Source organism: Trachurus japonicus, chromosome 22, assembly GCF_045865225.1.
Source record: "Trachurus japonicus isolate A0001 chromosome 22, Traja_1.0".
Classification (NCBI taxonomy): Eukaryota; Metazoa; Chordata; class Actinopteri; order Carangiformes; family Carangidae; genus Trachurus; species Trachurus japonicus.
Window position 1 is genome coordinate 16208142 of NC_140928.1, and position 27374 is coordinate 16235515.

At 43.2% G+C, this 27374-nt stretch overlaps 1 protein-coding gene across 4 annotated transcripts; it reads left to right on the forward strand.

Annotated features, from left to right (window-relative positions):
* Nucleotides 1–182: 182 nt before the first annotated feature.
* On the forward strand, nt 183–27284 carry bahd1 (bromo adjacent homology domain containing 1). 4 transcript variants are annotated; one of them, XM_085766676.1, is made up of 7 exons: nt 183–695; nt 17397–19176; nt 22673–23082; nt 23361–23520; nt 23625–23704; nt 25201–25292; nt 25521–27284. In XM_085766676.1, the coding sequence occupies exons 2-7, from the start codon at nt 17526–17528 to the stop codon at nt 25711–25713; spliced, it is 2586 nt and encodes an 861-aa protein (XP_085622802.1). In that variant the 5' UTR covers nt 183–695; nt 17397–17525; the 3' UTR covers nt 25714–27284. The 4 variants fall into 4 exon arrangements, with proteins under 4 accessions (XP_085622802.1, XP_085622803.1, XP_085622804.1 ...); XM_085766677.1 differs by lacking the exon at nt 183–695 and adding an exon at nt 12027–12379; XM_085766678.1 differs by lacking the exon at nt 183–695 and adding an exon at nt 12027–12168.
* Nucleotides 27285–27374: the final 90 nt, after the last annotated feature.

A 27374-nucleotide genomic window follows, 5' to 3' on the forward strand; every position in this document is an offset into this window, starting at 1 on the left:
CATCAGTGCTCCAGGAGGCACTACAGTATATATGCAGTCACATGTCAGAGCAGGTTTTCATCATGAGCCAGAGCTGACAACACACACACACACACACACACACACACAGATCCTTCATTCAGTCCTGAGCACTCACTCTCCGCTGCCAGGGTTAACACAAGTGTCAAAAGAAGCAGGCTTAAAGACATTAACTAGGTGAAAGCCATCTGTCAGCCACAGCGGGGCCGGCCTGGGGGTGGTGGTGGGGGGGGGGGACGGTGACATGTGGACGGCGCGTCCGTGGCCCTTTAAGAAACTCCATGTTTTCGCTACATGATGCGTCAACATAAAAAGCGGATGATGCTGTTATGTAAAAACATGCTGAAGTGAGCCGTAGTTTTGCAGGAGCTGCTCGGCGCGCCTCTCTTCGTCCTTTAAAAAGCCGTGCCGTAGTTAAGTGTTAACCGAGGAGTGGGTTTTTACGCGTAGCGCGTGGAGCAGCGCAGTTTGGAGTAAAAAAAAAAAAAAAGAAAAAGAAAAAAGAAAGAGGCTTCACCCGATCAACTCAACATGAGTCGCCTTCCACTCTGTTTTCCTCCTTCACTTGCGGGAAGCCTACACCTGACGCATCACGCTCTCGCCCTGTGGAAGTGATCTTTCTTCTTTTTCCTCGAAACAATCGTCTCTGTTGGGTTATTTTTCCACTCGTCTAAGCGGTAAGACACACACACACACACACACACACACACACACAGAAACCTAAACTCCTGTCGTCTCTTGGGCAAAACTGAAAGTGGCAGCACAGGACAAGATCGAGCGATGAGACATGCAGGGGTTGGAATAATAATAATAATGTGTCAGCCACACAGCGATAAGTTGATCCGTGTCTTTCTTGTTGCTGGTGGTCTTTTGAGCTGTGAGGACACTTTTGTGGAGATGTCAGTGTGGTGTGTGTTTGCTCTCGTGCAGGTGGCACGGTTCGTGTCTCGTATTCTCGCCCTGGACGGTGAGTGGAGCCTCGGCTCGGACTCTCCAGCTCGTGATCGGTAGAAAATGTCACACAAGCTGCTTCTGTTGGAGTGAAGTTAGTGGCTCGACTCCGCTGCGGAGTTGGTGTTGGTGTGTTTCGCCTTGAGCTGGTGAGTCGATAGAGATGAAGGGGCTTTTTAATGGTTTCTTTGTTGGTTTTTTGACGCTACAAGTTGAATATTTCCACTTTACGGCACGCAATACTCCTTTTTAAAAGGAAATATTCTTCATGATTGTTACTTTTGAAACCTATACAGAGCCTGTAGCCTACAAACAGTAAGTTTAACTACTACAAAGCATATTATAGCTCCATCTCTCCAAATATCCCACTGTTCATCTGTAAATATTTAAATAATAATGTAAAACACAATTATATGACACTGCCATTAGCCATCTGCATAGAGAGCACATGGGCACTGTGTAAACTTTATTGATAGGCTACTGTTTGTACTTTTCACACAGTGGTGTTAACTCAAGTTTCTAGACTTAACTGAACATTTAATTATTAATATTAGTCTTGGAAAAATAATCAGATTAATGGATAATAACAATTATTAATTGGGGTTTCATTCGGATTAAACACTTGAACATCCGATTTGTGAGAAGTTTATCATCTCATGCCGGAAAGTAGCCTGCAGGCTTTAACATAGCAGCAGGGTTATAATGCATGAAATACAAGTTGCCTGGTGAGTTCCTCAGCATAATGGTGTTTGTAAAGCCTCTTGTGAACAGAAAAGCCTGACAATGGAGCTTCAGTTTTGGAGGTTGTGGTAGATTTGTGTCCAGTCAGTTCTCCACAGCCTACCTTGACAGACCTGTCATAGCAGCGTGTTGAATAGAGGCTGCACTGGCCACACGTGAGCCATAAAGCTGGATATCAATCCTGGACATAATCCCATTATTTTTTTTGAAGAAGGCGGGGAGGAGGAGGGGGAATGTGCCTCATGTCACCCAAACACACTGTCCTCCCCTGCTGTCCCAGAGGAGACACATTTCCTGCTCAGATACATACAGGCCACATGTGGTCGGACGAAAAAGGACGGCAGGGACTGGAGCACAATAGGTGTTCGGATGCAATGAACTAAATGTGGGTTATTGTTCTAATCCTGTAAAATGATGTGTGTATTTTAGTACGCGACGTTTTCCAACAGTGAAAACAACATTCCACTCAGTGTGAATGACTTATTGCTCATGAAGCAGCATAGGAAAAGTACACTGACAACATCCCCCTTTTTCCAAAACACTTGTCATCATCACACTGTGGTGCTCCACAGAGCGATGTTAAATATTATCTAACGTGAGCTCAGACAGTCCGCTGGGTGTGATTTGTTTTGATGCCATTCGGTACAAGCTTCTTCTAACTTTTTATTCTGTTGTTGTTAGTTGGTTATCGCTGCATTTTTCAGCAGCATCCGTTGCAAGTCAGACATAATCTGGAATAGATTGGTGGCTTTAGGAACCTGCCATTTTCACCAGGGATGTGGGCTCAATGAGCTGCAGCGACCTCTCTTCTGTCCCCAGGTTTTCCCTCTCAGGTGGTCCTACCTTGATGGTGCAGGTTACTGGGGTTTGAAGCAGCTCATGTCCTCTCCGGGGGTGTTAATTCAGCCACATATTATTTCAGTCGTCTGACGGATCAGATATAACCTGACGCACCAGATGGTTTGTTACATAGAACCATCTGGGAAGACTTCATTGGAAACAGTTTGGAAAAGCGCAGGCGCTTTCAAAAAGTACTTTTTGGATGAACCATCTGTCTATCAGTGTCTACCAACTGAGCTGACAACCAATCAGATTCTGAATCCTATCCCACTTTTGTTTTTGCTACCAGTAAAATGCAAGTCAAACTCTTTGTTCTTGCTGAACAAAATGCTCTCCAGCTTTATGCTAAACTTTTTAGAAGCCAATGTTGTTTTGAGGAAATGCTGCTTCATGTTGTCGTCATAACTAAGACACGCTTGTAGCTGCAAGGTGCTTATTGGTCTGAATCACTGTGGCCTCGTGTTACACAATTTTTGTTATGGATCATTAAAAAAAAACAGTTTCTACCAAAGTTTTCGTTCTACTTGTGCAGCACACTCATAAATGGAGCCTGAATAAATATAGTTATGCTTCCCGTCTATTCTCTCTTTGTTTTATGCGCAGAAGAACTACTGTGTGCTGCCAAAACACAGGTGACCGTCCCCCAATCGGGACCTGAACACATGTGACTAGATTTAGCCGTAGGACCTTCCGAGAAGCAGGACATGGCTGAGGGCTCTTACTGTATTGTGTTTTAATAATGCATATTTCTTAGCAAATGTTCATTAAAGTTAAACCCTGGAGCTTTAACCCCTATAACCCTTAACCCTGGGGAGTTCTGGAGCCTCAGGATGGATGCCTGCTAGGCCCTGTGGGTAATCCAGCCTTAGCTGAGATCTGGGAATGTGGTGACATTGCTGAAAAGAAGAAAAAAAAAAAAAACGTCCATCAGAGCAGGAAACACTAGCGGTCAGATGCTATAAATCCCCAGGTTAGTCAGTGTTATTTTCAGGAGAAAATTGAAGCTTAACGGTAAAACTGTCCCCCAAACTTGTTGTAAACACGCATCACAGTTTACAGACTGGCTTCCTGGCTCAACTGTGACCTACTGTACTTACTTAGTTTGGCATGCAAATAGTTTTCCTGCAATTTAGGATTATTACCGTCATTTTGGGTCCATTCGCTTTTGGTTTTACCTCCTAAGTAATGCGGTTTCATCGGGCCACGCTGTTGACCTCATTACCACCTGTTTGATTGTCCAACTTTGTTGAAGCAGTGTTTGTGTGTTTTCAGATTTCAGCATTTACTTTACTGAATACATCGTGTACAGCACTCAATAGAACTGTTGGCCAAGACCACAAAAGTACAAAAATTTTATTCAAAGGCCAGCGCACAGTTCACAGAATTTTACAAGTATGTTTTTTTAATGTTAATAGGTTTTGCAGTTGGATCTTGATCTGGTTCAGTTGTTTGAATATTCCTGTGGTCTGAATGAGCAGTGAATCTTGAGTGGCTCAGGATTAGCAAAGCTGTGCTGTAGCCTGTAGTCCTCTAAAAGCCATTAGTCTCCCCCTCCTCTACACCCCACCCTGCTCTCTCCCTCCCTCCCTCCCTCTCTCTCTCTCTCTCTCTCTCAGTCTGTCTTTCCCTGACTCACCCTGGCACAATGCCCGAGACACAGCTGTGAAAATTACAGGTCTGTTTCATGGAAACACAGAAGAAGAGGAGGCAGGGCTGGTGGGGTAGGAAGGAGAGAGGGAGAGAGAGAGAGAGAGAGAGAGAGACCCACAGCCTGGCGTCAGCTGTCGGGCGGCCCACAGCTGCAGTGGATGTGGAGCTTTCAGAGCCTGGGTCTCACTCACTTCTCACACACACTGGGATTGTTTACATGGAGTAGGAGTGTGTATGTGTATGTGTGTGTGTGTGTGTGTGTATGTATGTGTGTGTTGGTTGGATGGGGGGGGGGGGTAGTTGGGGGGTGGGGGGGCATTAAACCCCGTTTGGCTGAGACCAAACAGAACAGAAGCCCTCACTGTGACTGACAAACGTCAGGCTCCTTCAGTGACACGCACATGGCACCAAGCGTCCTTCAGTTTGGCAGATGCTAAAAGCATGACTGAGACCCTGGCAGGTGGGCAGGCGGGCGGCCGCCCCCTCCTCCCCCCTCCTCCCCCCCGACTCCCCCAACTCCCTCCAAAGCTGGGCTGAAAAATCCAGCGAGAGGCCTCCTATCAGAGAGTCATTGTTCATGATGATGATGATGACAATCTCTCTCTGTCTCCATTCACTGTGCTATCTCAATCCATCACTCTCTTGTCTTTCCAACCCCCCCCGCCTCCCCCACTCCCCCCTCCGCCGCTCCTCTCCATCGCTGTCTCTCACACGTTCTCTTAATTTTTCTTCCTCCTTGTTCTCACCTGCTCGCTCAGACAGTCTATGTCAAACGGCTGTATCTCCGTGGAGCTGTCAGGCGGAGGAGAAGCGGAAGTGGTGAATGTGAAAAATTGTCCCTCTGATTCAGTCTAAAGTCTGAGTCTTCTGCTGCTCGACGAGATGTGAGGTGTGAGATTCCCTCTCCGGTTTCCCCACAGCTCTCTGCTGCTTTCCTTCGATCTTTCTGAGTTCAGTCTTCATCGCTGTCTCTCACTCTATCTGACTCTTCTCTCCCTTTTTTCCCCCTCCTCCCTCTCCATCTTTTCCAATCAGGCTGTCTGGCATCATGCCTCATCTCTTTGAAGAGGAACAGTAGAAGCAGATAATTACACTTCCTGTCCTGTGTCTGCCCTGTAGTGCTGAACTATCATCTTTACATGGGCTACACACTGACAACTTACTACACAACACACGCACACGCTGGGCTTCAAATTAAATGCACTTCTGTGTCTTGTGACAATTTCTAACTTGTGTGTTTTTTCTAAACATTTTATTGGCGTTCAGCCATTTTTCCCACTATCACTGTCTCAGCTGTTTCGGTGATAGTCATCACTGTGTGCCCTGTTTGTGTCATCTCTTCCTCACATGTTTATCAAGCCCTGTCCCTGGAAAATCCCCGTATTCCTCTCATGCTGTGTTATGTTTTACTTCAGTTTTTCCACTCTTCAATTTTAATCTTTTTAAATGTTTTTAACTCACAAACACTGTTTTGCCTGAATAATTTGCCGGCACACAAACACTTTAGTCATGCATCATATTGTTGCTACCAGCCATGCATTACACAAATACTTATATCTGTCACACACTGTTGAAAAAAGGCTTTGGTTAGCACTATATTCAGGCCAGAATGACCTACGTGACCCGTATGCTGTTGGAATAATCACAGTAAAGACACAAGCAGTGATCCGTATCCTATATATAGAATATTGTGAAATCGGCAGTGAATAAACTTCAGTTCAGCTACTTGTTGCTTTTCTTTGTGTGGCTACATAAACCACAGCGGTTTAGGGGACTGGATCTTTATGACATTTTTGGTGGGTTAACACATTGTTGCTGCGGTCACAACAGCAATGAGGGGTTATTGCTCCCAAGGGTCAGCAATAGATTGACACAGTCACCATGATGATTGCATCAGGCCTATGTACCTATCAGTGACTCAGGGGACTTTCATCATTGAAGAAAATACCAGTGATTACAAAGAGGGACATCACACTGGAGAGTGGAGACTGCTCTGCACAGGCCTGGTCGGGGCTGAGGCCTGAGAGGCTCCAGTCGTTTCTCAGCACCTGGTGAATCTAAATCCAATATTCCCTCTCTTTAGGGGTTAGCGGTGTGGAGGTTTCAGAAATCATGCAGTTTCTGTTTTTCGGTCTCAACAGTGCTGGTTTACGTTTTTTTTTTCCTGACATAAGTTTAGCTCGCCAGTCCGAAACATGGCACCACGCCAGTTTCTGCCCAGGTATTTCTCCATGGCATGAGCGATGTTAATGCCGTGTCGGCAATGGAAAATTAAAGGGGAAAAGTAATTCAGCTTGTCCGATCTTTATTGAAAACAGCATTTGGTTACATTTTGGATTATGTAACACAAGGGAAGGGGTTGTTAGACGAGACCGCATTGTAAGTTCTTGAAGATGTGTTAATCTCTACTTTGTATGTCATGGAGAAGTCTGATAACAACTAATGAAGTGGTCAAAGTTGCCATATTAACATAATATATTGATTTCCAAATGTCAGTCATATATTGAGTAACACACAAGATTCCTTCTTAAAAGTTGCTGCACAGTGAATTAACTCTTTAATTAATAAAGACACATGTCAAAGTCAGCCTGTCAGCATGTGCTGCTTCCACAGCACTGCAGGAATGAAAGCAAGCTTAGCTACGTTTTCATAGACGAGCCCTTTTACCTCTTTACATTGTAGCTGTTACTTTTCTAGTAGAGTTTGTAAACTTGGTTTTATATAAAGAAATATTTCAAAGTACACACTGTAGTTATTTTTATAAACTTTTTGTTTACACTGATGCTCCGGCAGCTCGAGGGCGGCTGGTCTGCTGCAGAATCCGAGCTCCGACTTTTCAGGCAGGGGCAAGTGAAGAGAGGGATCAATAAAGTATTACAGTGTTATTTCACTCGCCCCCGATGCTATCTCTCCACCTTCAGAATGAAAAATTCATCATCTTCAGTAAATATCTCCTGAGATGAGGGTTTCTGGGGCAAGATCTTGTCGAACAGAGATAGAAGGCCAAATGTAGATCAGTTTGGAGATATGTGAGATGAAAATGGTCGGGGACACACTGAGGCAACAAGGTGGACCACAACTCTTAAAGAATACTAGTGTATTTTGTTGTAAAGGACTGCAACGTGTGTACTCCCCAACACAGGGAGGGACATTTTAATTCCCCTGAACTACTTGATACCTATAAAAAAAGGGAAGGAGTTCCACCGCACACAAAGGGGTCGTATAAACACTTATTTATTTATTTAAAAAGTCAAGCAGCAATGCGTTTCACCCGTGTGGGCTTCATCAGGCTTGATGAATTACTTTTTCCCCTTAAAGCAGAAGTAAGTGATCCGGTCGTTTTGGCTAATGCTGCGTTCCAGGCAGGCTTTTGAAACTGTAAATTACAGCTTCAAGTCACGACTTACTACTTTGTAGCGTTCCAGACAACCCACTCGTGTTTTTCCGACCTGTTTTACCTGTGAAAGTCACTATAACGGCCACTCGTAACTTCCGACCCGTGAACTCGTACCAGATCGAACTGGTACGACTTCACAGGTCAGAAAAACACGAGTTACGGGTTGCCTTGAACGCACCATAACGTCTTGTCAGCCGATGGAGTTAGCAGCCCCCGCCCTCGTCATGGATCTATTGGTCCTCGTCCCTACGTCACCACATTCAGGCGCATCCCTTGGCTGCACACACAGCCCTTCATGCCGTTCTCTCTCCTCATTGGATAAAACTTTTAGGATACGAGAAAAGTTTTCTCCTCGACTCAGAGCAGAGCAGAGTGACTGACAGACCCGTGTTTCGGTCCAAACACTCTATATAAGTGATTGCTGTCGGAAGATATTACTATTTAAGACTTATATTAACACAAAAATATCGCTTACTTCTGCTTTAATTTTCCATTGCCGACATGGCATTAACATCGTTCATGCCATGGAGACTTTTTATATGACCCCTTTGTGTGCGGTGGAACTCCTTCCCTTTTTTCGGACTTTATTCCTGACACCACCGGCACCATTGTGAGGTTCTGATCTGTGCTGTGCAAGGCAATCTCCTCCTTCTCAATATTTGATACTTATGTCTAGGACCACAAGGGTCATGTTGGTCATGTTCATTTTTACTAATAGGAACAGGGGCCATAGGCTATTTATCAATCGTCTCAGAGTACCATTTTGGTCTTAAGTGCTGAGAATTTGTGGAATTTAGTCCTACCCTCAAACACAAGAATAAAAGCTATTTATCAACTTTCTCAAGTCTAAGAATCACTCCTCCTCCCTCAGATATTTAAGAGGTGTCCTAAGTGGTTAGGAGTTGCCCGTAGGGATGGCACTGAGGCGAGAGAGACGAGCGCGGACGTTCTGGTTTGGTGATCAAACGATAATGTTTGGACAAAGCGAGTATCATCCTTGTCATGGATTTAATAAGGGACGTCATCTCACTAACATCCTCACGCAGTCGAGCTTTCACGGCAGAATTAAAGGTCATCACAATGCTTAGATTTCTCAGCACTGGAAAAATTCAGTGATGTAACGCTGAATTAATGAATTGGAAACATTCAATTTTGATTCATTCCCAATGTATATATTTTGTGGATTATGTCTAAATACGATTGAATATTCACTCCCTTTGTCCATGAGTGAGTTATTTATAAGATATTTCTATATTCTTAGATAAGGGATTCCATTCAGCGATTGGTTTCTATCGACCTAGAAGTGATGTCATCACATACTACTGCTGTAACTCAGCTCTGAGACTGACACCTAAGATTTAGTCCTATACATTTTGCTTAAAGTGTGAATAAGATGCTTGATAACTACGGTAATTTTTAGGTGCAGCTATCAATTCACTTTTTTTTCTTTCTTTTTTTTAGTAAAAAAGTAAACTCTTAGTTCTTAGGAGTCATTCTAAGAAGCTTGATAAATACAGCCCCAGATATTTTACCTCCATCAGTTACTGTAGATTTTTTACAGTTATGCCAAGGAGGTTTAGTTTTCACCTGTCTGTTGGTTTGTTTGTAAGCAGGATTACACAAAAAGCACTGAGCACATTTGCACCAACCCATGTGAAAAGGTGGGGCAGGGGCCAGAGAAGAGCCCATCAGATTGTAGGAAAGATCAGAGTGATTTCCTGTGAAATGTCCAAGGTCTAGTATATGTTGTTTGTCTCTGTCGAAGGTCTGCACCCTCTGAGCGCCCATCTAGTTGATATTTATTCACACCTGTAAATTGTTGGTCTGCACTTATATGGTGCTTTTTGACTGAGAGTGTTTTACAATACATGCCACATTCACCCATTCATTCATCACACTTATACACTGATGGAACAGCCCATCAACCCATTCTGTCCTAATTGATAATTGCTACAATTAAATTCATTTTTCAATGATTCCATAATATTAAAAAACTATTTGGTTTATTCCGCTTGAGCTGTCGAGGCAATGAAAACAATCCCTGTTTATTCAAATGAAAAGTTTTTATCATGACAATAGATGAAATGACCACGCTTATCGCGAAAAGGTAGTGTAGTGTCTTTCAGCTCATTGTTTTGGTTTTGTGGCCGTTTCGGTTCAGTCTTAGTGAGTTGTCTGAAACAAGAAACAGAGCTAAAAGAAGACTGAGCATTTAACATATCACAGTGTCAAACGAATGTTTATGTTTCTTTTTGTCGGACATGTAGTCAGATCATATCAGCTTAAAAGGTGATGAAATGTCAGTGATGCGTTCACAGCTTTGGTTGAGTTTACTGCCGGATGAGGGAGGTGTTTGGACTAACCAGCAGCGATGTACATATCTGCTTTCTGTCTGTATCGTCACTATAGCAGTGAGTGAGTGCTTCCTGCTTGTAGGAAGCACTTAGTCGTCCCGGTTGGAGTCATGCATCTCTCTGCAGTGTGTTGCAGTGTGTTTATTGCAGTGCAGGTCAGTTCTCAGCAGTCTATACACTCCCTCAGCTTCCCACCGGTGCTCATGCCTCATTAACTCAACACACTCAGCTCGTTTACAGCTGTTAATTACACAATGTAAAGCAGATATTGATGAGGACAATCAGCATTTATCCCAATTAAGCTGGACTCTGACTAACGGTACATGCTAACTTGATAACATGGTGGCTTTCCAATCAGTTTGTTGGTAAAAGACTTGACCTGCTGTTTGGAGCAGATATTGAAGTTTTCCTGTAAACTGAACTCCCACAGAGGGAGTCCAGCTGCTGCAGTCACCACTGACTGTGTGCGTGTGTGTGTGTGTGTATCATATCGGGGCGATCTTATCTGTATTTCCTCAAGAAGCAGGGTAATAAATGACGGGCAGAGACCGATCACTCATCCATATTATTAGATTGCATGTATCATTAAGAGAAGAGGATACAGTAAATGAGGCTAATTAAGAGGGATACATGCTGTCATTAATCTGACAGGGAAGAAAAATCAGTGGAATATTCCTTTAAGGATTTATACCGTATGTTGATGTAACTCATTAGTGAGTTGACAGTGATCTTATATTTAACAGTTTTGTCACTGTATGGGGGCAAGTGGCTCTGACGATCATTGTCATTAATGAATAATCTACCTATTTCCCTTTTCAATAAAATGTGAGTGGGTTCTTAGAGACAAATGAGATATCCAGTGTCTTATTTGTCACACCAACAGGCTATCCATGGAGCTGATTGATCAATGTATTATACTATGATATTATACTGCTAGAAAATGTCAATAGGTGTTGTTTCAGCTCTATTCTTTATGTTTATGTCATTGTTAACTACACATTATGATCTTGTGTTATTTCTACAATATTTCCACTTGAACTTCAATAATAGTGAGTTCAAGAGATCTTACCTATAATCACCGTGCTTAGGGAGCTATTTTTTTTTAATTTTTTATCTTATTTTCTTTTTCTTTTTTTATTATTTTAATCTAAATAATGGTGGTTGTCTATGTGCTCCACGCGCACCATACTTTCTGCGGCTCTCTGGTTGTTGCATAGTTGTATGTGTACACCATGGGTAATATATTCTGTGTATTATGCTCTGTGTGTATATGGACATGTATGTGTACACCATGTGTAGTTATGTTCTCTGTGTGTATGTGGATGTGTGCGTACACTGTGTACATGTGAATGTGCAGATGTATGAGTACCATGTGCTCGCTATGTGTGGTTTTAGATGCAGCTGTGTCAGCACTTGTGCCCAAGACAAGTTTCCTGTCAAGGACTAATAAAGTATATCTTAATCTTAATCTTAATCAATTTTCTCTGTAGTCATCTGTATAATATTCATCAGATTGCTTCTGAATATAGTAATGTAGACCAGTTACCAGTGAGGGATTCATGGTTGCTTATATCATCAGTGTAATATAGTCAATAGTGGGTTGGCAGTTATTTTACACAATGATGATTATGCTGCTATTTGTAGTCATAAATAGCCCTATAAGTATGGTTTATGCAGAGTGAGATTATTGTGAACTTTTAGTGCTTTATGTTATTTCTCAGGTTTTCAATATAGAATTGTTAGACTACACCATAGTGAGTTTAAAGCTTAGCATTTCTATAGAAGTAGTGGTGGCATTTGTAGTAGGTAGGTATGTGTTATTTATCATAGTGCAGTGCTTGTGTTGTCAATTTCTGGTTATTTTCTGATTTTTTAAAAATCTCATTTAAGGAGAATAAAATAATTCCACCTCACTGTATCATTGTCAGATGAATATTAGTAAGTAAGAAGTGATCTTAACGGGAGAAGTTTGTTCATTTTCTCAAATAAACCAACAATATCCCTACAATGAATGTTTAGATAGTCCTATATTTTTAAGGATATACGTTTTACATATGAGGGGATAAATGAGCTGTGGTGACAGAGTTTAGTCCCTGCAGGAATATTACACAGCAACATGACCGTGATTTCGCGTTAGTACAGAGGGATGTCCCGGTGCAACGGCGAATGTGAATGCAGGCAGCGCATGGATATTATCTCCAGCATGCCACTTCGGAAGTAGGTCACCGCTCACCGATTTGTTCACCATGTCTCCAGCTACTGTGGGCTGCTCGGTCCGCGGATCGCTCTCCAGGTCGACAGCCCGAGCGAGTAGAAACTGACCGAAAGAAACAGCGCGGAACCCGGATATATATATATTTATATGTGTGTGTTTTTTAATTTTTTTTTTCTATGGGAGATGATTTCCATTTACGACGGGACACACAAGGTAATGATGAATCGCGGCTGTAATTTCCCGTCACAGTTGGAGATGATATAGGTTCGGTGGCTTTAGCCTGCATCTAACAACTCGTCTGTAGCCTAATGCGAGTTCCCGTAATGATATTGATATAAACTATAGCGGCTCCGCTCCAAAGAGAAGCAGCGATTGATCGAGGATGGTTGGGTGTTTTTCTTTTTTTTTAGACTCGCTTCTCCGCTGTGGAGCTTTTTTTCCCCCCACACTTCTCATATCACAGCCTGCACTCCTGCTACGGCATGCTGTCAGATTAACACTGACCACCACCACCATGGCCAACTACGAGCTCCAGTAGGCGAGTCTGCTGCTTTTAAACAGCCTTTATTACAAAGACATGCATGTCGCTGCCCTTTAATTGCATTCTCTGCTTAAAATAATCCTGATCCACGAGTGGACGGATGTGGGTGTGTTTGGAACTGCTGGTGGCTGAACCTGCATGGAGGTGAAGGGAGGTGGTGGTGGTGGTGGAGGATGGTTATAGTGTTGGTGGTGTATACTGTAGGACTGTTGAAGTGCTGATTTGCTCCAGGAAAGTGGACTTGGTGATATGCACTGTGTGAAGCTGCACACACAGCAACACCAGCTGCCCCTGGGGCTTTTTCTCCCCTCTCATGATGACAGCTCCACACCATGTCCTTCTTCTGGATGAGTCTGTGTGACAGCCAGGCAGAGGCAGAGGCAGCGCAGCCGCCTCCTCCTCTTACCCAACTCCACAAACTCAGATAATCAGCAGCAAGGGAGAGAGAAATCCAAGGCACAAAATTAAACACTAAGTACGTTTTATGTGACAATTATGCAGCGTTTGCTTTGAGTTGGGTTACATCTAAGCGAAGAGCTTTTTATCCTCGTCAAAAATCCCCTGTAATTCCAGAGGGAGAGATGTGTCTTTCCATTTGATCTTTTAAGTCAATGGTTTCCACCCTGAGTGTCAAAACCTTAAAAGTGTCCCAGGATAAAATGTGAAGGGTCACGAGGACATAAAGGAAAAAGAAAAGCATCTCTGTTCATCAAAGTTATCTTCCATTTCTATTTATTTCTCTCATTTTTGCTTTTTTGTTGCCTCATTGTGTGAATTTACTCAGAGAGGCACTTCCATTTTTTGTTTAGCTCAGCTCTGCTCTATCTGTATCTAACTGGTTGCTGTAGTCAGACACTAGACTGGGATTGCCCAACCATTTTGTCTTGTGACCCCCTGAAACCAAAGCAATGTGTTTATGTGACTCCTCATCACAGGTGTAATGTGAGTAGTGACCATTTAAAAATGAGGCCATTTTCTTTTCTCGCCTTGTTACATTTAAAAGTCATTTCAGAGTCCTAAAAATGTAAAATAATCCAGTACTTCACAAGAAAAATGAATCAGTAGAGAAAAGTCTAAAACGGGAGAGATATGTTTCTGAATCCCTCTCATCAGAAACATCACTTAGCAACTCAGCGGATTCATCTCTTCAGCCTTTTACCCTCTGCTGAACAAAATTGAGCTTCAGAGATGTTATTTGGTACCATTTGGGAAAAGAGGAAAAAATAGAGGCCACATCTTTTTTGAGTTTAACCATGTAAAACTAATGAGAAAATGGCTGTGTTTAACCAATTATCAGCGGTAGATCCTAGAAATACAAGAGAGTTGATAATACTCCCAGAATATCCTGAAACAGATGTTGAGGTTTTGAAGAACCTGTTTGCATGTGTGTGTGTGTGTGTGTGTGTGTGTGTGTGTGTGTGTGTGTCAGGCTGTAGTGCAAAGTGTCTCTGAACTGGCAGCGTGTTTTAACTACATGTTCTTAGCAGCATGACAAAGGAAAACCAAGTAAATATAAGACCACAGGATTCATTTTTAACCTGAAACTCCATCCTGTCATTTGTTGTGGTCAGTGTGGTGAAGGTCTAGTGCGGGGAAATGATGATGCTCTTCAGCGAGCTCCCTCCTTTCCATTGTGCATGCTTGTCTTATTCAAATGAAGCAACTTGATTTGATATCCACAGACAGAAACTCAATGTGAGGCTCCTTCTGTCCTCTTGTTATCTGGAAATTAAATTTCTCTCTCATGGATTGCATTTCACGGTTCACCGAGCCATTCGGCAATAAGGGGCGGACCGAGCCATGAGATGGTTTGAAAATGCCCAGCCGGGGAGTTGTGTCCACTCCATTTGTATTTTTAGTCCAGTCCAACTCTGGATATGTTCTCAGTCGTTTTTTAAGAGGGAATAAAAATGCTACAATGGATCAGGGCTTACAAGAGCAACACGTTATATTCGGGCTTCAGGAACATCCATTACCAGTTTTACAGTCATTCTACTGCAGGCAATCATAGGCAGATTGGGATATTGTGACTGACAGAGAGGGAGAAAATGTAATAAAAATAAAAGTCTCTCTGTCTGTTCCTTGTTATTAAAGCACTTCAACAAAAACCGCAGCAGCTTGTGGTTCTCCAGCCCTTCATTAGGTGTCACATGATAACAAGTTGTCAGAGTGATAGAAGAATAGCAGATTTGCTTCACACTTGATGACATAAAGTCGTGTAAATACTCCACTGCCTAAATAACCTGTCAAGTAAGTCTGTCATTATTATTATGCAGCACAAAATATAGTCTTGTATGTATTAGGGTCTAAAAGCCGCTCATTTTTGTGTCTCTTTGACATATTTGGAATTAAGTTTTTATGATTGTGACCAATTTCATTTCAAGGTGTGTATATAAAACATCATTATCTTAGGCTCTGAGAAAACCTGGTTTCCAGCACTGGTCCTGCATGTCACTCCCCCTCTCTCTCTCTCTCTACAGCTGTCCTGTCGATTAAAGGCCTACAAAGCAAAAAAAAAAAAAAAAAAAAGATATACAGCATAAATATACTGTGTTTTTTTTTTTTTTGATTGAGTTCAAACTTTGATTTGGACTCAATCAAAGTTTGAGTCCAACATTTACACTCAAGATGAAATGCTTACTACAACAGCATTAAGGCACTATATGGATCATTTTATACACTGACTTTTATGGAAAGCACAAAACCTGCGGGCGTAGAAAGGTTTGACAAATGTGTGGTATTTGAGATGGAGCAGCTGAATCACGTGCCAGACAAAAGAGTGTGTGGAAATGATGCGTGGCAGCTTGTTTCTTGTTGATCATCCGCAGTGTGAATCGGTTATTAATGGTAACTGAACCACTTTTGAGACACTGTGTGGTTGTGGAAGCTTGAATGATTTCAGACCCGAGAGTCACTTAATATAAAAATGGTTGTTGACTTGTTTCTTGGAGGTCAAGTAGCGTAATTGTGTTTCATGGCTGCAGCAGGAGGGAATGAACCATCTCTTTATGCCGCGCACAGGAGTGTCATTGCATAAAGGTCACCGCCGGTCGAATCATCAGGGACCTTAAAGGTTTTTTCCTGAGTGAGATGTTTCTCTGTGCTGAGAGAGCAAAAGAGCGAATGCGTGCGAGTTGTAAAAGATCTTCAGTGTTATTTTTTTTTTGCCTCTTCAATGCTGTGGTGACACGGTCGTGTGTTTGTGCCACCGCTTTCAGTGAGATGTGCGTGAGTTATGAGTCATATGATCACACTGCGTGTCTTTGTGTCTCCAAGTGCTAAACATCATTCATACCTCACAGTGGTGTAGTGTTGTGAGTGAGGTGTTTGCTCCCCCTTTGACCTTGGAGACAATTGAAACACAGTAGCAGCAGAAATTGCTCCACCGTTTCACTTTTTGTTGTAGATTTAATCTGAACATCTACATTCAGTGTTACTCATTTTGAAAGTATTTAGACCCTTATTTAAGTATTTAGACCCTTATTCAAGTATTTAGACCCTTATTCAAGTATTTAGACCCTTATTCAAGTACTGTGTGTTGATTTTTGGCAGAAGTAATAACTTAGTGTCTTTATTTGAACATTTGGATCTGGGCAGTTGATCCCGTTCTTCCTGGCAGATCCTCTCCAGCTCCTTCAGTCTGGATGGGAAGTGTCTAAACTATCGTCTTCGAGTCTCTCCGTAGAGGCTCCATGGTGTTTTAGTCTGGTCCATTTACTTGACGGTCAGAGACTCGTGCTGAAGCCTCTCAGTATTGTCTCGACTGTGTGCTCATTGTGGTGCTGAAAGCTTGTCCCTGTCTCAGGTCGAGTGCACTCCAGAGTTGGTTTTTCTTCAAGGACCCCTCCTTAAACTCATGCCCCTGCTTTATGCTTCACCACCATTTTATCACACAGGTCCACAGGGAGTTTCTTGGACTCCCTCTGTCCTGACATTTATCTATTTAAAATTGAACCGACATCTCAATAATGGGTTCAAAATGCAAAGGGGTCTGAATACTTTCTGAAACCACTGCATGGACAAGAGGGGGGACAGTCTTAACAGTTTTTTTCATGTTTAATCTAATTACACGCCCTTTGGGGAAGCCTGAGAACCACGTGTGGAGATCAGCTGTACTAAAACCGTAGAAAGAAATTGGTATGGCATTGTGAATTAAAGATTTGAGTAACTTCTTAAAGCGTCCATCATATCAAGTATGAAATAAATCACCTAATGCTTCATCGAGCCTTGCTCTGTGCTTCTGTATTTAGGCTTGTAATGTTGGGTTGAGCCTTTGATCGACATGGGTCCAACGGACTGAAGTGTTTTTATTGATACAAAGGATGAAATGGTTTTATTTTATTTTTAATTTTAGTATTATTCCTAAATCAAAGCTTATAGCACAATTAAATGCAAATGTATAAACTACAGCGGTAATGAAAAGCATGAAAAGACTTGTACATAAAGCCTCAGGCTGAAACAGAACATACCATAATGTGCTCTTTATCTCAGTTTCACTGTGTGCACAGTGTGTTTGCATGTTAAGGCGAAGGGTTGTCTAAGTGGCCATATTCCCAGGGGACCTGGAAATTGACAGCAAACCAAGTAAAACTGGTTGTTAAATAATGCATCATCTGTTACATTAAGTCACTTTCTGATTCTACAAGAGTGAAGTCTGTGTAGTCCAACGTCTGATCTGTGTCTCCCCAGAGAGTGTACGGACCCATCTGATGAGCCACGATGATGCTTTACTGAAGTCCCTCTTCGAGCTGAAACACACCATCGTCAGACCCCTTGGATGAAGAGGAGGTGGTGTATCTGCTCCCGGACGCTGAGACCATGGTGAAATCTCAGCAGAGCCCGCCAGTGAAATGTGGGAAACCCCGGAAGGAGAAGGAAAGCAAGGAAAGAGGAGGTGGAGTGAAAAAGGGGAAAGAGAGAAAGATCAAACTGAAAGGAAAGAAAAAGGGTGACAAGAAAGAGTCGCACCGAAGAGGCAGGAAGAAGATACTGGCAGTGGGCGATGGAGAAGCACTGGACTGTTGCGTCCTGCTCACCCGTCTGGAGGAGAAAGGAGTCATGGGTAAAGAGAAGGACGCACCAAAAAATGAGAAACAAAAGAGCATTAAAAAAGTAAAAAAAAAGCTGCACTCCAGCTCCGTTCAAAGAGGGACCAAATCTGGACTAAAGAAAACTTCCACAGCCAATCAACAAGCACTGGAACCAAAAATCAACCAATCTGGCGCCTTACTCATGTTTCCGGCACCGGTCCTGGAGCCCCGCAGGCGGAGGATGGCCTCTCTCAACGCCGAGGCCGTCAACAGCTTGCTGCTCTACAAAGACGAGTCGACTGCATCGCATCCCGTGAAGAAACGACCGCCTTCTAATGAGGATCCAGCTAAAGATGAAACCCAACACAGAGGTCAAAAAACCAAAAAGGTTTCTCCGGTAGGGAAAGTAGCACTAAAAGAGAAACCTAAAAAACAGAAACGGTCATCAGTGGAAGCTCTGGACATCGACTGGCTGAGTTTGTTGACGCCGACCCCCCGGCGCCAGGCGGGCCTCACTGCCGCAACGCTGCTGAAACTCACCAGTGCCCAGTACGGAAACAAACGGCAAAAGAAGTCGGAGGCCAAGTCAGGGAGCAAAAGTGAGGCAGCAGCAGCAGCAACGACTCAGGATGAGATTAGCGATAAATCCTTGTGTGGAGGAACAATGCAGACCAAAAGAGCAACACATCCCAAACATGAGGAGCAACTAAAGCACAGACCACAGGGTACAGACGACGGGGCCCATTCCCAGCTGGGCCCAAACATCCAGGGATGCTGTAGTTTATGTAAGACAGAGGCTGTGGACCCCGAGTGGAAAGGCTCCACGGGGGGCCAGGAGTGTCTCAACCACCCGCTCCATTGTGGCTCCGCGCTGGGCTTCTCCTTAAAAACAATCAAAGAGGAGCAGGTGGAGACGGAGGTGTCTTCCTGCTACTGCTGCAGCCAGGAGCGCTGTGTGGAGTACTGTCACAGACTGGCCCTCTTCCTGGAGGACAAGACCTTTAAGGAGCCGGAGGACGGCTCGCTGTCCGACGTCTTCCACCACCACCATCACCATCATCATCATCACCACCACCACCTTCAGCCTCCTCATTCTGTAGCCCACCCGGCAGCCATAACCATCAGCCCGCACACGTACACCTGTTACCCCGGATACTACGTCCACTTCAGCCACCCGGACGCCCCCCCCTCTCCCGTGTCGCCCCTGTCTTTATGCCCAAGGAGCGGAAAGAGACCCAAACTGCTCCCCAGCACAGCTCCGCAGCCCTCAGGGATCAGCCATCCGGTGTACTGCTGCACCTCGGTGGAGGCGTGCTACGGAGAGCCCTGCAGGATCAACGGCTACTCCACCTACACCAGTGTGATTCCAGCCATCGCCAGAGGAGGGTGCTCCTTCAGCCCCGCAGACTGCACCAACTGCAACCACAGCATCAAAAGAGGTAGGCACACAGCAGGTTTTTACTTTTTATCTGTTTCCAGCACTAAGATAAGTTAATGCACAGTTATCCATCCGGATGCCGCTAATGCAGCAACACAGACATCTCCATATCTACATGTCTGAGCCACTTGAGGAGGAAGGACAGCCACTCAGTAGCCTGAACATTAGTTTCTAATCTTGGAATTATCAGTCTACTGATGTACCTCCACTTACTGGTAAATATAGAATAAATAAATAAATAAAAATGTCAAAGTAAATTTTGGTGCAGGTTAGATTTGTATTCCAGCTCTTTAAAAAAGGTGATAAATATAAATGATGGGTTGTGCTAAATGGTAGAAACCAGAGGTCACTGGTTGAAAGGATCACAAATTTAGTGATTTACAAAGTCAGTATGTTTGCAAGAGACAGATTTAAAAATAATAATACTGAAAAGTTTTAAGTTATTGTCACTTTTGGCCCCTGGTTAGAAATAGCTGGATCCAACATTTCCCATAATAAAACTGAATGGTAATAATAATCTTTGTCAGACTTCCCCTCCCTGATATTGACTCGTGTCTTTCAAACTCTGTGCCCTCAGTTTATTATCCCTGTTTGTGTTATAGATTTGTAGCCTCCAACCCCGAATCACAATGCCCGTTGACTATGACAACATCCAGCTTATTGTTTCAGACTTACCAAAGCTCCTTCCAGAGCCACAAGATGAATTAAACAACTGTTTTTACAGGTTGAGTAACTTTGTGACCTCTTAAAGTGAGACAGCAGGGTTCCCTAATAGGTTAAAGTATTAAATGTTCATGAGCACATTGTGGTTATAAGGTTATTGTGCATGCAGCGTCCCCTTTCATCCGGCTGCCAAAGCAGTACAATGTGCTGAGAATAGCTATTATGTCAGGCATTTTTAATTTCCCATTTTGGAATGTCACTGGAGTGGGAAGTAGCAAAAAAATATATCAGATAAAAGGGCAGGACCTCTTTTGTCTCAGTCTGAATACGGCCTGCTGGACAGTGAATACGAGGCCTGTGCAGCTGAAACCTAATGAGCTGATTGTATGAGCTCAAGTGTCAGCAGCTAGTCACTGTGCTCGAGTCAGAGATGTGACCCAGAACAAGCAGAGAGAGAGAGAATGTGTGGGAGCACAGTTAAAAACACCTGAATATGACCTTAAAACAACCCATAATTACACTTGTACACACACACACACACACACACAGACACACGCCCCCCCCCCTCCATTCTGTGGTCCCCAGCAGCCAAAACCAGGTCAGGCTGTGAGCTGTGAGACTCTTGTGTACTACAGCGCCGTCAACCTTCATCTCAGTGGGAATCTTAACAAATAGGCCTTTTTCACTGAGGACGTTTTGACATGTCACCGTCGGAGAGACACGGTTGTAAGTAACACATGAGGTCTGAATTCAGTTTTGCTGCTTATTCAAGGAACAATGTCACAACAGAAGGAACTGTTCAGGTTATTAGTAGCACCTGTACTTCTCCTACTGTGACAAGTCAAAACCTCTACTGTAGACGAGGCCTGATGTCCACAGTATTTGTCCTTATAATGGTTGTGAATGGAGCTCACTTTTCTTTGTCCAAAAAGACACACCAAAAAACATCCAAATACCTCCATGCTGCTCGCCTGTAATGTCCCTCTTGTATTGAAGCCCCGACATGAGAAATTGTTCCACCGGTCCGTGCAAATCACGCAAGATTTGCACAGACACAGGCAGCGCGGAGAACTGAGACACTGGGAGCTTCCGCTACAAACAAGCTTAAAATATAGACTTATTTCATTTTCTTCTGAACAATTTCTCATGTCGGGGCTTCAATACAAAAGGGACATTACAGACGAGCAGTATGGAGGTATTATGATGTTTTTTGGTGTGTCTTTTTGGACGAAGAAAAGTGAGCACCATTCACAACCATTATATGGACAAATACTGCTGCACGGAACCCCCCGTAACTCAGAGTAGGCACGGAGAACTCAGAAAATTCTCCCAGCCCTTAGTCGACATGAGGGTGAGTAGATAATGAGTGAAATTTGAATTTTGGGTGAACTATCCCTTTAAAATCAGTCTCACTCTCCTCTTCATTGTTGTTGGAGGTGGGACGATTAGTCTTATTAGTACGTGCACTTGAACCTGAGTGCAGGTTTACTCAGCCGTTATAAGCTGCTGTATTTAGCAGCCAGAAATCTCTCTCAGGAGGTGGTGAAGACTTATTAGACCCGTCCACATAACCGTTCATAAGATGGACAGAAAGTCTCTGTTAATGAAAGCTAACGTTGTTCAGTATCTGCTGGATGTATAAATAGACAACGGTTGTCTTTGCAGCTGGTGTTCAGTTTACAACTTTTTTTTTCTGTTACTCCCAGCTGTCCAAAAAGTCAGTTGTTGTTGCACATCTAAACAATTTGTAGTCACGAACAAAACTCGCTTACTGCTAGTAGCTGTTGAACGTTAATGCTTCTTTGAGCTGTTTACAGTTATTATACTGTACATAAAATGTTAATCTGAAAAAAATGAAACGAGAAAAAAGAAAAGAGTAAAAGTCCATATGGTTTCCCTCTGAAATGTAGCAGTGCACAACAATAAAATTAGTATTTAATAAGTACAAGAATAGTTAGTTCTTAAAGAGTCTGATGTTGAATGTAGTCTAATGTAGTCTTATCATGTTAATGTATTCTACGTGGAGCTAATAAAGGTTTGGATCCACAGAGCTGAGAGTTCACACTGAAATAGATTGACCATTACTTTACCTTAATGGGGCCTATAAATATATATATAACAGTTATAATGGCTGTGTTCTAACCTTCTACGTAACTTTTCAGCGCACTCTGCTCATGCACAGCACAGTGTATTCTACACCCACTTAATGTAGGCACATATTACTCTCTTGATAATGTAGCCTTAAAATAACAGTGAAATACTGTGCCGTTGACTTCAGAGCAGGTTTTTGTTGGTCACTGATACAGTCGCTTTTCCACTGCCTCAAGATAACAATGTGCCAACAATGCGCTGGGCCACACCTCATTTTACCACCAACACACCCACGTACAGTACACGCAGACGGGTGCGGGTGCATCTGCTGTTTTAAAAAAATTTGGGTGCGAGACAGGAAAATGACAACTGCATTGGTCTTAAACTAGAAAAGACACAAATTATAATTTCGCTGTGCGCCACTTCATGGTCACAGCTGTATTAAAGGAAAGTGCACATGCTTTCTTGTTATCTCACACACAGGTGGATGTCAGTGTTTTTCACTGTCAGTTTTGTGTGTGTGTGTGCTGCTCTGTTAAAGGCTATAATTGACCTTAATTGATGCTCTGTTTGTTTTTCTGCAGCCTCAGCGGAACTAATAACAGCTGAGTGCAGTTCATGTCTCTATTATGTAACCTTGTTAAAGGTTGTTGATCACTGTGGCCGCTGCTTAAAGGACTGTGTGCACATGTTTCACCCTGTCACTCTACTTCATTGTCTTTCCTCCTCTGTCCCTCCCTCAGACGACTACCCATCCACCCTCAACGACCATCACAGCCCTTCCTCCATCCCGATCTCTCCCAGCCCCAGAGTCCTCACAGGCTGCCCCATTCCCGCTGTGCCTCCAGCCGGCCAATCAGTGCCCCATGTTCAGACGCCGCTGTCCGACCCCAGCCAACCACAGCCGCCGCTGCAGGTCGCAAAGGAGTGCCCGCAGAGTGCCAAGCCGCCCAGCGGGTCAAAGTCTGGCGCGCGCGGCACCGGCAGCATCGGCTCGGCTGTCTGCCCTCTCAACAGGGACAAGAAACAGAAGCTCAACTCTCCCGGTGTCAGAGAGCGGTTGGTTGCCAAGCAGCCGAAGAACGGCCGCCAAAAAACTACCAACGGCTGGCAGCCAGTTGGCCTGCCCTATCAGAAAGAGGTTTTCTCTGTGGTATGTAGAAAAAGTCATACTGGTGGGTTTTGATGCCACCGTGACGCTTTGCCACCTGTGATTAAAGCTGGTGTGATGTAACTTTGAGATGATTTATTACACGTCGTCACTGTAACATCAGGAATCATTCACTGTTCACTGTGTTTCATCCAAACACCTGTCTGTCCACATCCCTGTCACACAAGTCATTCAATACAAATTAAATCCTGCAGCATTTCACAGCCTGTCAGTTTGTAGCCAGAGGAAGAGTCAGTGTTTCCTGCTGCCTGTGTTCTCAGGGAGAGGAGACTCTGGTGCTGAGGAAGTGCTTTGAGGGAGTCCAGAGGGACGGGGACCTGATTCGGGTCAGAGACACTGTTTTACTGAGATCTGGACCCAGGAAGAAGTCTCTGCCCTACGTGGCCAAGATCTCAGCTCTGTGGGAGGAGCCAGAGTCAGGTAGAGATTACTACTAAGAGGAACTAATGTAATGTAATGTAATGCAGCCATAACAGCTTTAAACGCCTAAGTAAACTGTGTGTCTGTGTGTTTCTGTTCTGCAGGAGAGCTGATGATGAGTTTGTTTTGGTATTACCGTCCAGAACACACACAGGGGGGACGCAACCCCAGCGCACATTGTGAGGTGAGAAGCAAATCCCACGGCGTGACAGCATGTTGTAACAGATACTTTGACTTAAATCATGTAGCTACAGTCAACAGTGGGCAAAGTGTATGTAAATCAGTTTACTATATTTAACTGCGTGTGACTGTGGCTATAATATTTATACACACACACGCCAAATATTAATCTGCTGCTGAAAATAATCCCCAATGAATGCAGCATTTTCTTCTTCATAAGCACTATTAAATTAAATGAAGTTGTAGCTTGTTTAATCAGTTCAAAATCATTCTCTATGTTTTAATGCATTTTTAAATAAGAATAAATGGCCTTGAGGTTTTGGGATATTGGACTTTTCCTGAGTGTTGCCAACAATGGGAAATCATAATGTAACACAAGCAGGGTGTTTTAAAGCAGAAGTAAGTGATATATTTGTGTTAATATAAGTCTTAAATAGTTATATCGTCCGACAGCAATCACTTACATAGAGTGTTTGGACCGAAACACGGGTCTGTCAGTCACTCTGCTCTGCTCTGAGCCGAGGAGAAAACATTTATCGTATCCTACAGTTTTTATCCAATGAGGAGAGAGAACGGCATGCAGGGCTGTGTGTGCAGCCAAGGGACGCCGTGAATGTGGCGACGTAGGGACGAGGACTGTTATGGTGCGTTCAAGGAAACTCGTAGACTCGTGTTTTTCCGTCCTGTGAAGTTGTATCAGTTTGATCTGCTACGAGTTCACGGGTCAGAAGTTACGAGTGGCCGTTATAGTGACTTTCACAGGTAAAACAGGTCGGAAAAACACGAGTGGGTTGCCTGGAACGCTACAAAGTCGTAAGTTGTGACTTGAAGCTGTAATTTACGATTTCAAAAGCCTGCCTCGAACGCAGCATTAGCGAAAACGACCGGATCGCTTACTTCTGCTTTAACATAGCTTCTCTTTTTCATTGACATGTATCTGCAGTAAAATATATGGTTTATTTTCCAAAACACTTTATGATTTATGTATTTAATAACCTTTAAGCACATGTCCATTCTGTGAGTTATTAGTGGAATTAACACATTAGGCTTCAAGAGATTTTTTCAAGTAGTCTTTCACTGCAAGACACACAATTGCACAAGCATGGGCCGTTGTGCACTTTAAGGAAGAGTTTCTCTTGCACTCACTTCCTGTCAGTAATCTTCCAAAAGGAACATGTTGCACTTAATTCAATTTTCCAGCAACAATAAACCACATAAAGACATGTCATTTCCCAGCTGCACAAACAGGCAACAAACACTCCAGAGCCGCAGTGTGAGAACAGTAACCAGGCTCCGTCTCATAGGAAGAAGCAAAACTTCTTTCTCCGGTGAATCCGTCTTTACATCCGGAAGAGAAGGTTCGACTGGGATGCTTGTGTGCAGCGCAGCAGACACATGTTGTTCTTTTAGGCACCAACTGTGAAGCTTTATGGGGTTCAAATGTTGCTCGGTGACAGTGTTTTGAACTAACGTATGAATAAAACACAACTCTTTCCTCAGAATGAGATCTTCGCGTCTCGTCACCAGGATGTGAACAGTGTGGCCTGTATTGAAGACAAATGCTATGTCCTAACATTGGCACAGTATTGTCGGTAAGGGAGAAAGCCATTTTACATATTATGGTGACTTTCAAGCACGTTTCTTTTGCATGAAAGAATAATTTTGCTTTTGAACGATGATGTGGTCCTGCAGGGATGTGATAGTACTTTTTATTACGCTCCTTTTCATAGTTCTCAGACAGTTTGAGCTGCAGAGAAGCAAGTTTTATTTTCCGAAATGTTTCTGAAATGATTGAGCTGCATCTCTTGTGTCGTGTGCAGATTTTGTGCCTTGGTAAAACGCCGTAGGGAGGGCGTACACGACAGCGCGGCCTCCCTCGTGGTGCCACCCATTGTTGGCAACGCCATGCCCACCCACCACTGTGTGCCCGACGACATCGACCCAGAGCTGGTGTTTTTCAGCCGACACGTCTATGACTTCCGCTACGGACGCCTCCTCAAGAACCTGCAGTAGCATCTGACGGGCGTGACACGTTTGTGCTGTGGGACGTGAGCTAGCTGATGTCGCTCTGGTTTCATCCTCCACAACTTTAATTAGCTACAAACCTACCTGCTGCCTCTGTGAGAGAGGAACTGGAAGTTTAGGATGAAGGAGACATGAGCTTCTTTTGATTTAAAAAAATCACTTGTTCATACTTAACATGCCACACATTTATTTAGGAAGAGTAACAGTCTGACATATTGTATATGAGTTAATATGGCAGTGTGAATTGGTCTTTTATCATACATGGCTCTCTGGTGTCGTAGCAGCCGTGTGAAGAACCTGGAATATAATCTGCTGTAGAAAATGCTACTGTAGCTCTTAGAAATGTGACATTTGATAGATATGATGATGAGACGTTGATGCTTCGTGTGAATAATGTTAATATCTGCCTGCAGATATCAGACACAAAAAGCCTCCATGGTTCGAGGTGGAGAAAGAAAATCTGAGACATATTGTGCCGAAACAAAGAGATTTCTCATTGGCTGAAGAGTTAATTCCACTCATCGTTAGATTTCTCTGTAATTTGCGGTAATTTGATCAGTGTCCATTTCTTGCCAAAAGCGTGATGAGACGATTGATACCACTCTCATGTCAGAATGGTAAAGAAGCAGCAGTTCAGCATAACTTAGACAACAAAACACTGGAGACGGGCAGAAACAGCTACCCTGTCTTTATGCTAAGATAAGATAAGATAAACTAACAGGCTGCCAGCCATACAGACAAAAATATCCACAAGAAAGAAAATGAGCATTTATCCAGACAAATTCTATGATTTAACATTTTCATGTAAGTGTAACTGATGTGCTGTGGAGGAAACTCTGAACGCAGCTGTGAAGAGCGAAAATTATCACTGATCACTTTTTCACGCACAGAAAACGATGGTTACATATGTAACAGCGGTTTTATGAATTTCCGATGACCGCAGGTAGAAATGAAATAGAACAAAGGAATGTGGAAGGTTTTTTTTCGCCGCATCTCTTTTGAGTTTCTAAGATAAAACATAGGTCTCTCATGTCATATCTGTAACTCTGAAATTCACCTCGGTACTGGTACTGGTTTTCACACTGTAGGACAGATGTGCACGCTACAAAGAAAGCACAGTCGAGTTTGTTTGGTTTCGCAGTGTGAAGATGTCCAACGAGCAGAGCATTTAGGGGATTTTTGTTATGCCAATGCTGAGGAATATTTTACTTTCTCAAAGCTGTTTGCCAGAGGTGTTATCCGACTCTGCTGTCAGCTAACTGTATATTTGCATTTATATGTCTGGATGAGTGTCTGATCCCTGGCAGATGGCATCAATTAGTCACCTATATTCTTGTTTCTTCACCGATGAGATGGTGAGTAATGTATTCAGTGTAGCATTTAGATCTGTGATAATGATTCATTCCTATGTTTGAGAGAAGATATGTATTTATTTCTGTACTGAGAAAATATAATTTATTTTCAAAAGATAATTCTAAAGAATAGAGTTTTAGAGGAGTGGCTTTCATTCCTGATTAGAAAGAAGGTCGACGTCGTCTCTCCTTAGCTGCACTGTCTAAGATGAAAAGTGTGTGAGCCATTTGCAATAGTTTATCTGTGACTGATCGAGCTTGCTTGCCTTATACAAGCCTATTAAATGTTGTGTTGAG